A 14,090-nucleotide genomic window follows, 5' to 3' on the forward strand; every position below is an offset into this window, starting at 1 on the left:
GGGACCAGGCCAGGCTTCCTTTTGAGGTTCCTTCTGACACACATTTTTTATGGTTTATGTGGTGCACAAACAGAAAGCGAAAAGAAACTTCTCAATGTGCTTTTAAAAGGACTTACTCCAAATTTTAAGAAATGGGGCCTCTGCTTATTTTTAAATGGGCCAGTACAGAATGGTGTCACACACCTGACAGGAGTATCTGTGCTGCTGGAAAGCTGTGGCCCAGTTGTCATTCCTGAATCAGGGTGGGAGGAATCCCATGACTGGAGTGGGGTGAGCAGTGGCTGTTCAGGAGGGGCAGGGGAGGAGAGCTGGAGGCATTTCCCTCTACTTCAAGAGATGATTCATTGCAAAGAGCTGTCTCTGAAGAATGAGCGGGTCCAAAGCCTGTGGATAAGGATCAGAGTCCAAGGCAACCAAGGGAACCTCGTGGTTGGTGTTCACCAGGGGGAGCCTGTTGAAGTTCTTGCTCCAGCTCCAGGAGACATGACAGACTGTCATCCTGCTGGGGGACTTCAGCCCCCCCACCAGCTGGGAGAGTGACACAGAGAGCTGCAGGCAGTCCAGGAGACTCTAGAGTGTGTGCAGGATAACCTCCTAAGCCAGGTGACAGCCCTACCCGAGGGGTGCAGAGCTGGACCTGAGGGTTACCAACCTGAGCTAACTGGGAATGCCAAAACTGGACCAGTGTGGACTGCAGTGATCATGCACTGCTGGAATGTGCAGCTGGGAGGGACGTGGGGCAGGTGAACAGGAAAGTCAGGGCCCTGGACTTGAGGGAAGTGAGATTCCAGCTCTTTGAGACAGTCAATAGGATCCCCTGGGAAACTCCTTTTTAAAAACACATACGTAAATTTATGCAGAAATTATTGGGGGATTCTAATTGATTATGGAGACACGACTTATGTTCTGAAGAGTTCTTGGAGATCATTGTGGAAAGTCTAATTATGGAAGAGTGGTTTGGACTGTTAGGACAGCAAGGGAAGACACTTGAGACAAAACCCAGACTATCTACAAAATGAAACAATACAGAAAGCATCTGTAGCTTCCCGTTTCTGTAGAAAAATGCTGTCAAATTTGGTGCAGTTTCTGAAATAGAACTGAAATGAAAAATAGCTCGTTCTTGAAGCTCTGTGTAGCTGCACAACAGGCTAAAAACATCCAGCAGATCCATGTGGAGACCTGAGAAAAACCACAACACTGTATTGCAGCCTTTGGGATCTTCAGGAAGGAGAAGTTATGCACTAGGAAAATCCTACTTTTGATGAAGTAGTTCTTTTAAGCTGTTAGTTACCAGCTAATTTAATGGTCTGGTAAAAAGTTGTGGTGAGAGAAAAAGAATTTTCTGTCAGCAGTAAATATGTTGGCAATATACCAAATAAGTACATTATTCTCCTATGCACCATTTTGACCTACCTCAGACAAAGTATCGACATTTAAGTAGGTGCACACAAGTTATTGGAAGATGAATTTCCAGTACACCCAGAAAAACACATGCTTTGGAGACTTTCTACCTCCATGGCACTAATGAGACTTTGCATAGAACTGCATTTGAATAAATACAATTCTTCTGAACTAATTTAATTTGCTTAATGGAACGTTGAGTATATTAAAGCACTAAATGGAAAACTCCAAGCAACGATGCCTTTGCTGCTTTTTCAGGTGCTTTAGTAGGAACCTGTGGGTGCTTTGGCACCATGGTGGCCCTTTCCCTGAAGATCTGTGTCCGTCAGTGCAACGTGGTGAAGACGATGCAGTTTGAACCCTCCACTGCAGTGTATGATGCCTGCAGGGTCATCAGGGAGCGAGTGCCAGAGGCTCAGACTGGGCAAGGTGAGTTCCTGGCTTTGGCCTCAGTCACCTCATTTAAAATAAATTTAAAATAAATTTAAATTATTTTAAATTTAAAATAAACGTAGACCCCCAGGGGTTTTTACACTTTCCTGTTCCTCCATTTGTCTCTCAGGTTGGTGGGTTTGGCAGAAACAGATTTTTAAGTGACAGAAGGTAGCTGGGTTCCCCCTTCTGCCCCGACAATGGCTTTCCCACAAAAGATATTTTTTTTGTGTGTGTGTGTAATTTTGTCTTCTTAAATAAATATCTTGTTTGCCTGGAAGATGATTTTTCCCCTGCTCGGAGAACAGTTTTTTCAGTCCCATCTTTTTAAAGCAATGTTCGTGGCAATGCTTCCTAAGAAAACCTGGGCAGACTTATTTTGTGCCTCAGCAAAGGAAGTGACAGTGAGAATTGCAAAAGAATGGCTGGATATCTCCAAATTGTGCAAAGAGAAACGTTTGAAACTGGTTAATAACTAAAAGCCTCACCATGTTGTGCATGCCACAGTCACCATGCTGCCACATGTTAATCTAGTGGAACTGTCTCTACCTCTAGAGCAAATTAGATAAATACAGACTGAAGTACTGTGGACAAAAGGTCTGGTTTAAATGTAGTCAAAGTTGTCAAAAAATTCAAATTCTTCAGAACCCTTTGGTGCTGCACTGTACTTAATGCTACTGGAATGTAATTCTTAAAGGAGGTTGTTTATTGAGTTTTATGCACAGCTCTCAAGCTTCACAGCTGTTCCAAAAATCTTGTCTGCATTGCTAGAAAAACTTGCCATTAGTGGACAATATTACCATTGCTTGGAATTGCTTCTCCTTTGCAGGAGTGTAGTTACAGAGCTCCAGCTTTCAGATAAAAGCTGTCCATTTTCACCTTGCTGATCCCTCAAGGCAGTGATGGTGAACAGCTGTGGAATTCAGAGAAGCTGAGTAACAAATATCCCTGAACATCATGAACCTCAAAGAAAAGCCTGGGAGCTCTCCTCAGATTTTACAGTAGGGCTTTCCCTTTATGTGTGATTACAGTGCAGTTGCAAGCTTCAAACAGCTTTATGAAGCTGAGTGATGAACAGAAGTGTTTCTAACACATCCTTTCCCCTTCTTGGGGGCTGTTAAAATGTGGGTGTCTGCCTGTTAGTTCAGAAGACTCCCAGTGGTGCAGTGCAGCTGATCAAACCGGGTCCTGCACAACAGAAAATGGCTTTGTCCTGCATTGTGGCTTCACCTGTGCTCACTTCCCTTCTCCAGCACACCTGCCTGCCAGTGATATTAAAGTCCAAGTTGCCCAGCTCCTGCTGTTCCAGCCCTTGGGTGCACCCCCAGCCACGATTATCAGAGCAGTCTGTGCTCTGTGCAAGGCCCTGTGTGCCCTTCTAAAGCTCACAGCCTATTTCTGGGCACAAGTTCTGAAATGTTACATGAGTGATTCTGTATTGAATTTGTATCATAAGCATCATCTCTGCCTGTACAGATCACCTGACTTTTCAGGGGAATTTTTAGTCAAGGTCAGCAGGGAAAGTTTTTCTTCTTATTCAGTTGTTTTCAGAAGGATTCTTTCTTTGAAATTGTGTATCTGTAAGTCGGTTACACTTTTATTAAGTAAGGTCTTTCATGCAGTTGCATAAGTAATGTGTTTGAGGTAATTCCTGTTAAATGTAAACTGTTAGTATGCCAGGCATTTAAGGATGAAATACTCTCCAAAAACTGTAAGTATTTTTACCTGACTTTATGATCAGAGGGTCTGAACTCGTGGCTGAAGGTAAACGAGGTGGGGTTGGGTGCAGAGCTGCTGGTCATTGGCTTAAACTGCAGAACTGCAAATAGAAAAAAGGAATAGAAAAATGAACAGTAATTTGTTGTTTGTGATTGTGAAGTATAATCTGTATCAATTCTTCATGCATATGGATAGGCTTTCAGTTGACAGTCATGATCCTTTATTGTATGTACCTGAAGTTTAGTCTTTGAAGCCTAAGCCTGGCTTTGTTTTTCTGTGGCAGTAAAAGTTTTATCATCTACTCGTGATTCTGAATGAGCCAATTGACAAGTGTTTAGCCTGCAATAGATGCAATTTGTTCCTGAGTTTGTTATGGATATAATTCTAGAAGCCTTGTTGTTTTTTGGGTTTTTTTTTAAACCTAAACCCGAGTCATCTACCAAAAAGATTCCCAAGTTTATAACAAACTCTTTATGTGGAAGGTTGAAAGCAAACTGTGTTTTGAAAATAGAAAAGCTGCTTGAAATAGTACCCTATGATCAAGGCCAAACTGCTGGGGTATTTTTGGGCAGTCAGTCCTAAGGTGGGACCTGTGAGCATTTAGAAAAGGCTGTCTCAAAGGGAAGTCTTTACAGATGTAACACACAGTAGATGTGACACGTTCTTGCTCAGTGAAGCTCTTGCTCAAGTCTCGTGTAAAGCCTGGTCTCCCCTCCCATCTGCTGCTGAACTAAATGTTTCATGAAGCACAGAAACAGATTTCTGTCCAAGTTCATTAAGAATGGAAGGTAAGTGTAATGGAGGCTTAACCCTGAAGCTGAATAGCCTTGAATAAAAGCACGTTGGCTTTATTAGGTGTGATATTTTTCAGTGGGTCTCTGTCTCTTCTGTTCCACAGCCTCTGACTATGGATTGTTCTTGTCAGACGACGATCCTCGAAAAGGTATATGGCTGGAGGCTGGAAGAACACTGGATTATTACATGCTGAGGAATGGGGTATGGTGCAAGGCTGTGGCCTCTTTCATCACCATGTTCTTAGAAAACTTGTTTCCTAAGTAGCAACAAGAATATTTAGCGTTTGGAGGGGTAGGAGGGTCTTGAGTCTGTTCCTGAGACTGGCCCACTCCTCTTCCTTGCTGTGCCTGTGATGTTGGGGCTTTTCCTGCAATGGGTTGTGACTGTGAGCTCCTGTGGCCAGTGGTGCCTTCAGAGAATGATTAACAGAAAGCTGAAAAATAACCTGTGTAATAAGCTTTACATTCGAGGTGACCTTGTGCCACAGAGCTGGTTTTTGTGCACTGAGGGGCTGAGGTCACACTCGCTCAGCTGTGGCCAGCTGGATTCCAGCCCAAAGCACTGCAGTCCTGGTTTAATGCTGAACCAGGTTCTGCAGCACAAAGGCACTTTGAGTTTTGGTCTTGCCAGTTCGGACGAGTTCCTGACAGGTGACATTGGCAGAACTAAAAGCAGTCACTTGTCCAGTCTGTTCCACGAGCGAGTTTGCCTGTGCTGTAACAAAGGGAAAATCCAGCTCGGAGGGTGGGAAGGGAATCCTGGGTTAGGCATCTGGGGTAGTGGGTTGGCTTGTGGTGGCCTCCAAAAGCATTTAGAAACAGTTGTGTTTACTTCCTAGGATATATTAGAGTACAAAAAGAAACAGAGACCTCAGAAAATACGTATGTTGGATGGTTCAGTGAAAACAGTCATGGTGGATGATTCTAAAACAGTTGGTGAACTGCTGGTTACCATTTGCAGCAGGATAGGTAAGATTTTGGGACCCACGTGCTTAAGAATTTGTTTTCTTCCATATTTTGATTGTTAGGATGTTATGTGTATTACTGGCTAGAAATTGGCACACATGTTATAAATTTAAATTCGTTGTAAGTTACTATTTAACAAACACATTTTTTAAATCTGTTGCCCAGGGTTTATCAAAGCCCACACAGAGAGTTAGATGCATCCTGAAACTTCAGTACTGAGCAGCTGAAGGCACAAAGTTGACACAAACTGACAGTGCAGTTACCAATTTTTTATCATATGTTACATTTACATATGCTCTCCTGCTACGTAGTAAACAATTAGAACTAAATTTATGCTTAGTTTTAATTGGATAAAAGGTAAATACTGCTGATCTTGAAATACACCTAAACTTAGGGCTCTGTGTTGTTTTAGGAGTTGATCACAGAACCATATAATTTGTGAAAAAACATATAAAAGCCATCTTGAGCAGCTGGTCAAAATTCATATCACTTATAGTCTGTCTCAGTATTTAGCCAACTGGAGACATGTTTGAAAACCAATTCATATTTAACTCTAAGCATGCATCCAACATGGATTAATTTAAATCTTAAACCCTGGCTTAAATTGCATTTAGAATTCAAGTGGCCTTAATTTGATTTAGATTACTTTATTTGGACAGTGAGTCATCTATTTCAATTTTGAGTGTTTCTATGTTGGATTCTAATGTGCTGTAACTGATTTACCTCAAAAATTAGTCTGCCTTATTTTCGTGCATGTGGTCATGCAGGTGAGCATTTACTTTGCTGTCTGGTGTAACACAAACAGGCTTTACCAAGCAGCAGAAAAGCCCAAGCAGAACAAAGAAATGAGAACAACTTTGGCACGTGTGCTGAATGTCGTGGACTGATTTTTGATTCACTTTCACGAAAAATTCACGGGAAGAGTTGAGTTTTAACAGTTTAAAAACCAAAATCACATATTTCACGTGGTTTCTGTTCCTCTGCAAGGAAGCCAGTGAGCAAGCTGGGATTGCTCAGTCCTCAGGGAGCAATGGGAGGCACCCAGGAATGGGAATTTATTAGTGTGTGTCTCCATTTTGCAATTTACTGCTATTTGAAATTCCAGCATGTTTTTAAACTGGCAGCTTCTCCTGGTAGACAACAATAAAAGCCCTAAATACCTTTGTGAAAGTGGCAAATGCAGTACATGGCAAAGGAATGATGTGTTGAAAGGACAAGGCCAGATATTGGCAGAGGTTTTAGAGTATTCCTCTCATTGCCCATTCACTGTTTTAGCATTTCATGGCCCCTTTAGTGTATTTGGAATTAACCATTGGTGTTTTAATCTCAAAAAAGAGTGTTTCATCCATCCTAAAATATATTAAATTTTTATTGTTACAAGCACTGGATTTATTTATAATTCCAGGAATAACAAATTATGAGGAATATTCCTTAATCCAGGAAAGCATCGAAGAGAAGAAAGAGGAGAGTACAGGGACACTTAAGAAAGACAGGACACTGCTACGGGATGAAAGGAAAATGGAAAAACTGAAGGCAAAGCTTCACACAGATGATGACTGTGAGTAATGCATTCCAGGATCATTCTTTGATTAATATCTTTCCACAGCATAAGGCAAGAAAACTAGACATTTCAGATTATTCAGTGTGTCTCAGTTGATTCCAAGCTGTGTTTTGCATCCTTTTATATAAAATGTTGTCTGTGACTGAGTATTTTTAGAATTGGGTCAATGGGCAAGTTATTGCCTCTGTGAGAGTTAGTGGGTGTTTGGAAGTGTTTTTTTGTTACTTTTTTGGTAGGGGTATTCCAATTTAAGTCTGAAAGGGTCATTTTTGTCCCTTCATTAAATTTGGATATTTAAATATTGATGCCTACTGAAAACCATCAAAAGGTAGTTTTGTCTTTGAAGGTATAAATTTTAACTGTAAACAGAGTTTGCCAAAGAACTAAGACAGATTTGTTTTTAAGTCATGAGAACTATATTTTTTTTTTAGTTCTACCTTAAGACACTAACATTAACTGTACCTGCAGGAAGATGGGTTAAAATTGTGTTCAGGAAATAAACAGAAAAAATCGTTTTAGAGGTAAAAAGTGGTAAACTTATTTGGCAGTGAAACTTTAAAGGTCTAAATTTACCATTAAAACATTACTCTACTTGTTCTTTCAGCAATATTAATGGTGTTTTATGCTGGAGTAGATTCTTGTTTCTTCAACAGTATTAACAGTGTTTTATGCTGGAGTAGATTCTTGTTTCTTCAACAGTATTAACAGTGTTTTATGCTGGAGTATATTCTTGTTTCCCAGCAGTATTAATGATGTTTTATGCTGGAATGTATTCTTGTTTCCCAGCAATATTAGTGGTGTTTTGTGCTGGAGTAGATTCTTGTTTCCCAGCAATGCTGTTGTCAATCCACATTTCTAGCAAAAATTCAGCAGTGCTGATTTAGGAACAGAAACAAAAGCAGGGTGTTTTGTGGAGTTTGCCCCCCCAGTGGAAGTGCCCAATATGTGTATTTAGCAGAGGGTGTGTGTGCTCCCTTGCAGTGAACTGGCTGGATCACAGCAGGACCTTCAGAGAGCAGGGGGTCGATGAAAACGAGACGCTGCTGTTGAGAAGGAAGTTCTTTTATTCAGACCAGAATGTGGATTCAAGAGACCCAGTTCAGCTTAATCTGCTTTATGTTCAGGTATGGTGCCTGCTGCCTTCTCTGAGGAAACCTGGGGAGGTTAATTAGGAAAATTTTGTTGCTGAAATACTCCCATCTTCTAGAATTCCAAATCTGGATGTGCTTGGATTTTACTTTTTTGTCTGTCCCTCCAAAAACATGATAGCACAGAGGCTTTACTGATTCTTTTCAATCAAGTACTTTCAACCCAATAATGGACACTCAGCCAAAAATCCACTGGCTTTCCTGTTTCCTTAAAATTCGTGCATGTCTTTAGTCTCAAGTTGCTCTTTTTAGTTCTTCTCCCCATTCTCTTCTATGCTTTCTGTGTGATGTGGAATCCCAGGTCAGTCTTGCAAACAACTTTGTTTCTCACCTCTTTTTTCTTTTCCTTGATCAGAGAGAGACTTATTATCCTTTCCCACCTTCCACCCAGACAGCACACACACACACAAATATATATATATATGTACACCTATATATACCTTAGCAAAGGCAAGAGCTTCATGCAGAAGATATTATTTAACTGAAGGTGCCATTGTGGTTGCCTGTAATGCAGTCTGAACAAAAAGCAGACTTTAAAACTCTTTATAAAGGTTTTGGTTTGTTTGGGTTTTTTTGTAAGTAAAAAAATATAATTGAAAGTTGAATGGAACGCTCTGATGTTGTACTTGGAGTTGCTCTAAATTACATTTTAAAACTCTGAGGCAAAAGATGAAGCTGCCATGGCTTGTGAAAGAACAGTACATTTTCCAATTATTTTAGAAGACTGTCACACTGAGCTGTTCTCCTGCCACTTAGATATTTATATTTCTTTCAGGCTACTGTTATGACACACTGTGTTGATACTGCCTTGTCCTTGTTCTGTCTATGGGTAGGTGAGCCTTCTATAGCCAGAACTATAAAATCTGTCATCTTCTATGACCACCAAATTCCCATAAAAGGAAGAAAAAAGCTGTGTGCCTTCTGCTGTTGCCATATCTCTAACAGTAATTTAGTTTTTATGTCCCAGTTATGGAGATCATTTTCCCAGCTGTTATGAGGCAGTAAGATCAGAGCTTCCCAGTGCATGTACATACACACACATGTATCTGTACACGTGTGGGCACACACAGAGGTGTCTGTGCATCTGTTCTATTTTATTTGCAAGTCAGGGAATGGTTGCCAAGTTCTCTTTTTCATCAAAGGTATTCCAATCACAGTTTCAAGAAGTTTCCAGAGATATTCACCCTGAAATAACTTAGCCCTTTGTGCGTTTTATTAGTCATAAACACATCCAGAGTAGAATAATAAACACATTCAGACAGCAAAGTGTGTTTGTGTCGCTGGCTGTGTTGAAGCTTTCCAGGAATTTCAGGGGTGGAATGGTCACTTTGGGTGTCCCTGACATGTCTTTGCTTGTCTCCTCAGGCTCGTGACGACATTCTGAATGGTTCCCACCCTGTCTCCTTTGAGAAGGCCTGTGAGTTTGGAGGCTTTCAAGCACAGATCCAGTTTGGACCTCATGTAGAACACAAACACAAACCTGGATTTTTAGAGTAAACACTTCTAACTTCTAAATTTGGGTGACCTCAAGTGTAACTAATGTTGAGTTGTCACAGATTAAACACGTTTTATTGCTCCAAGCAGAGGTAATCAGATTCAGTGTGTTTTCTGTAGCAAACCTCCCTGTGAAAGGAGCCCCCATTGCACAGATCAGCTGCTGAGGGCACCTTTGGCAGTGGCTTTATTAGGCAGCACAGGGCACCAGCTCCTGCCAGGGTGCCAGTGAAGCACACAGCTGGATTCTCCAGCTGCCTGGTGATCTGGGAGAACTGAGGGTTTGATCTTCCTTAGAAGTTTGCTTCTGCCTGCCTTTAGCAATGCCACGTGTGAATTCAGTGTCCATCAGTGTGTATCACTGTTTGATCTGCTGGAAAAATACAAGAATGGAAAGATGCCTTGTCATTTGAATAAAGTGAATATTGCTGTGTTTAGAGGTTAAATTTTCCCAACTGTTTAGTGGCATTAATCAGTGATTCAGAATCACCCTCTCCTGGTGTTGCATGAATGGAAATCTGGAACTGTGCTCCTTTGTTTCAGACACAGACTGAAGTCCTGCTTATAGGTGGCCCATCCTTTAATCTTTGTGATACTTCACTGCTCTCAGCAGGGCAAGTTTAGTTTGACATTTAGATGTCCCATTTTTCTACTGATTTTGATTTTCTGACTGATTTACCTGCAGTAGAATTAACTGAGGGCCAAAGTCTGAGCAAAGGAATGTGGGAAGGTCAAAGAAAGCCATTTACTGCACAGTCCATCCAGCCTTGCCCACATAGGAGGCTCATAAATGCCTTAATTGGAAGCACAAAGCGGTGGGTGTGTGTTTGGTTCCTGTCCTGTTCCACTGGCAGTGCTCACTGCTGACTCAGGCTGCCTTTGGGAGCTGGGCTGGGGTTTGCTGCCCCTCAGGGAATCACTTTAAAATGGTGAATGCTTTGGAACGTGCAGAGCTGTGACACTGGTTGCTTGAGACTCTTCACTTTTAGGAAATATTCTTGAAGTAGCCACTCAGTTCTGTGAACAGGCATCTTCCAGTTCCAATTAATAATCAGCTCTTCTTTGTACTGTTTGTCTGCTGCTGGCTGGCCCATGAACCTTTCCTGCTGGAACTACTGATGTCTCTCAAGAATTATGGGGAGCCAGTGGAAAAGCTTCCCTGTGCTCCTGGGGTTTATTTCCTAGAACTGGAAGCAGTTACACAACAGTCTTTCTCTGGGATTTATCCACTGTCCCTCCACTCACTTGAGTGTTCCTGCAGCAAACCACTAGGATATTATCTCAGGATGAGCTGATGTTGTGGCATGGGAATTATTTCAAGAGTTGGGTGTTCCCAGCAATAGCTGCTTTTAATTTTGAAAACAGCAATTGCAAACTGCTGCACAGCATTCAGTTGCTTCCATTTTTCTAGGATTTTCTAGTGTTCTCCTTGGTCCTTTCAGTGTGAAGATTCTTTTTTTCTCTCTAAGTTCCCACGTAGTAATGGTGTTTTATGGTGGACTGGAACTGCTGCTGGATGATATTTCTGCTCTGTAGGCAGTGCTGGAGAGTTTGAAGTCCATCACAGGGTGAAGTCATCACACATATAGTGTTCATTATCTTTTTTTTATCCCAATAGAAATTAAAGGTGTTAATAGCTGAACTGTATTCTAGAAAGAGAATGTTTCTCCTATGGAAATAATTTTGAACTAGAATTCCAAAATTTAGAACCTTGTTATGTTCTCTGCTATTGTTTTATTTTCATTAAGGGCCTTGACTGTATTAGAATCAAACTTTGCAGGTCACCAGGTGTAACTGCTCACTGTCCTGCTGTATAATCAGCTTCATAAAATTAAGGATTTCTGATTTAGGAGTAATTCAGATTTTGTCCTCTAGAGGAAACTGTTGCAGAACTGTAAGTCTCCATTCATTGTCTTCTAATTTGAAGTGTCCATGTTTATGATTTAGTGTTTATGATTTAGTATTTGTGCATTTGGCTTTAGTAGCCTTCATGGCAGCTTTTTTGTGAGCTCTCACATTTTCATTTTGTGACTCTAAGCAAGCCAAGTGATCCTGGCTCATTATGAACAATGTATATAAATAGTGTAGATAAATACTGATTATTTTTTTCTGAAAATGCATCTCATCCTTTCAGAAAAAAACTTCTAAATTTGTTGATTTTGGGTTTTTTTTCCCCTTGAAAAACAGAGTTTCATCTGACTATTTTCTACTCTTTGGTGCATAAACATTGATTTTTTCCAAGTATGGAAGTAGTTACATTTTATAAAACTCTCTGCTGCAGCTCAGTATGTGAAATACCTTGGAGAGGTATCAGTCACTCACTGCTGAAACCTCAAGATGCTGCAGATTCCCTTGAGGAGAACCTGTCAGCTCCTGCTGAAAACAGCACGTAACAGAATGGCACCAGTATTTCATAAAATTGGTTTGAAACAGCTTAGCTTAGTTTGCCATGTCTGCAATACATTTATGCAGAGAGTCCTTTTGTGTCCTTTTTTGTCCCTGATGAATTATTCTTGGCACAGAGGAAGAATTGCCTGCACCTTGCTAAGACTTCGGTATCGGTGGTTGGAATTTCCTTGAAGCTCCTGCCAAAGTAAATTGTGAAAGCTTTCAAACTATCAGATTGCAAACAGTCCTTCCTCGTGCCCTTCCTCCTGCAGAGGAAGTTTTGCATGGCACCTGCAGGGGTACAGGGATTAAATGTGCTGGGAATATCTAATCAAGAGCCCGTCCTGTTCGTGTGCAGGTGGGAAAGGGGCACCTGCAGCTGCACACCTTGGCTTTTTGTCTGCAGGCACATGGGCAAGTAAAACCCAGAGCTCTTCAGCCTTCCCTGCCCTGTGATGTGTCTGTGGAAATGAGATGTCATTATCATGTATTAGTGAGATGTAACTGTTAGAGCATCAGAAGAAAGAGTAGCAAGGACAGTTGTTCTTACTTTGTTTTATAATGCTAGAGCTTTATGGAAGGAACAAAATGAGTGATCTCAGTACTGACCAGTATTTTTGAAGAAAGCACAGAATCCTCATTTAGTCTTTTTGTTGGTTGTCTGCAGTGGCAGGGTTTTGTGTTTAAAAACACAAATGATAAAAGCACACTAAACAAAACAAATAATCCGGTGTTCACCCCCTCAAAATATAAAAGCAAAGCAACTCCCACAGAACAGTTGAGCAAACTTTTTGCCAGTCTTGTTTAAAACAATCCACCTTTCTCAAAACTTCAAACTTTGTATCATAGGAGGTAGTTCTGTCTTTCATCATTAATAGTGTGCTTGCTTACTGAATAAATCAAAGTGAGGAGGGGATTCTCCAGTCAGACTTTATTTTGATTCTTAATGGTCCAAAGCAGGGGGAATCCTTAGAAACTAATTATTTTAACTGTGGAAGTTTCTTTAGGTGGAAAATGACCTGCTGAGTATAAGACACAGCTTCACCAGAGCAGACTATTCCAGGTGGGAAGGTGCAATCCAGGAAAGAACTGCAGTTTGTTAAAGCATGATGTTGGTGTGTCCTCAAGTTAGGGTGACATTTGGCTGAGAGAAAGGGTTTATTTTATTACACAGCAAGGAGGCACAGGTGAAGTGTTTAAAGATTCTCTCTGACTGAACTCTGTCGTGGAGGACAAACTTGTTTAGTTTAATTTGTGTTCTGAGCACCTTTATTGTCTGAGTGCTACAGGAAATAAAACTGGTTCTTTTTGACTTTGAGATAGCACACTGGTTTTAAGTGTCCACCTAAATGGCTTTTCATTTTTTTTGTACAATATTGGTTTTCTAACGTTTCTTGGAAGATGCAGAGGCAGAGCTTGGTCCCTCCCACACATCAGCAAATCCAGGTGCTCCTGGAAAGCAAAAGCAGTGTCTGAATTGCAGAGCTGGCTCCAGCTCCCATGTCTCCTTCTCCCAGATCACAAGAAGTGTATTTGGATTGAGATGTGAACCCCTCTGAGCTGCTGAGACACCTCAGTTCAAAAATGGAAAGTGTCCCAGCTATTGTTTACTTCTGATAACTTTTAAAAACGTGAAAGGGTATTACATGGGGATGTAACTAAAGTGGTTTTCTTCATTATATGAGGTAACCTCTTGCTCTCACTCTGCTTTACAGTTTTGTTTCACTGTATACGTATTTTTGCACCCATTTTAGGAAGCTTGGGGGACTTATTGCCAGTAAAGAAGCATGGAAAGCATCCCTCCTCAAGAAGGAACCATTAACTATGGAATTTCTTTCTTTTTTTTTTTTCCCCCTAGCCTAAAAGAATTCCTGCCTAAAGAATATACCAAACAAAGAGGGGCTGAAAAGCGAATATTTCAGGTAATTGTGAGGCTGAAAAGCCTACTTCAGTTTTACAGCCTTTATAAGAAAAACATGAACTTTCCCAGGTGTATAGTCTGTATACTTGGATTATATAGCTATCAGAAAATCAAGTGCAAAGGATCTGACAGCTTCTATTTTATTTCTTTAGCAGATCCTGAAGAAATAAAATACCTGATCCTGAACCTTTTTTCTGCACTGATGATTATCCAATATCCGTTGTTAAAAAGATACGAGTCAATATTCAGTTTTTAAAGATCTTTTT

The 14,090-nt window shown here is 40.8% G+C and overlaps 1 protein-coding gene across 1 annotated transcript in view; it reads left to right on the forward strand.

The window, feature by feature from the left end:
• The first annotated feature begins 1,658 nt into the window (after positions 1 to 1,658).
• The window catches only part of TLN2 (talin 2), a 97,221-nt gene continuing 84,789 nt past the window's right edge, over positions 1,659 to 14,090 (forward strand). Inside the window, exons 1-7 of the mRNA XM_039384071.1 lie at positions 1,659 to 1,830; positions 4,451 to 4,548; positions 5,186 to 5,315; positions 6,718 to 6,870; positions 7,855 to 7,997; positions 9,387 to 9,514; positions 13,762 to 13,825. Coding sequence (XP_039240005.1) covers positions 1,695 to 1,830; positions 4,451 to 4,548; positions 5,186 to 5,315; positions 6,718 to 6,870; positions 7,855 to 7,997; positions 9,387 to 9,514; positions 13,762 to 13,825 — 852 coding nt within the window. The 5' untranslated portion in view covers positions 1,659 to 1,694. The remainder of the gene's footprint in view (positions 1,831 to 4,450; positions 4,549 to 5,185; positions 5,316 to 6,717; positions 6,871 to 7,854; positions 7,998 to 9,386; positions 9,515 to 13,761; positions 13,826 to 14,090) is intronic.

The sequence above is a fragment of the Pipra filicauda genome, unplaced genomic scaffold (assembly GCF_003945595.2).
Source record: "Pipra filicauda isolate LSUMZ 115617 unplaced genomic scaffold, ASM394559v2 scaffold338_size783178_pilon, whole genome shotgun sequence".
Taxonomy (NCBI): domain Eukaryota; kingdom Metazoa; phylum Chordata; class Aves; order Passeriformes; family Pipridae; genus Pipra; species Pipra filicauda.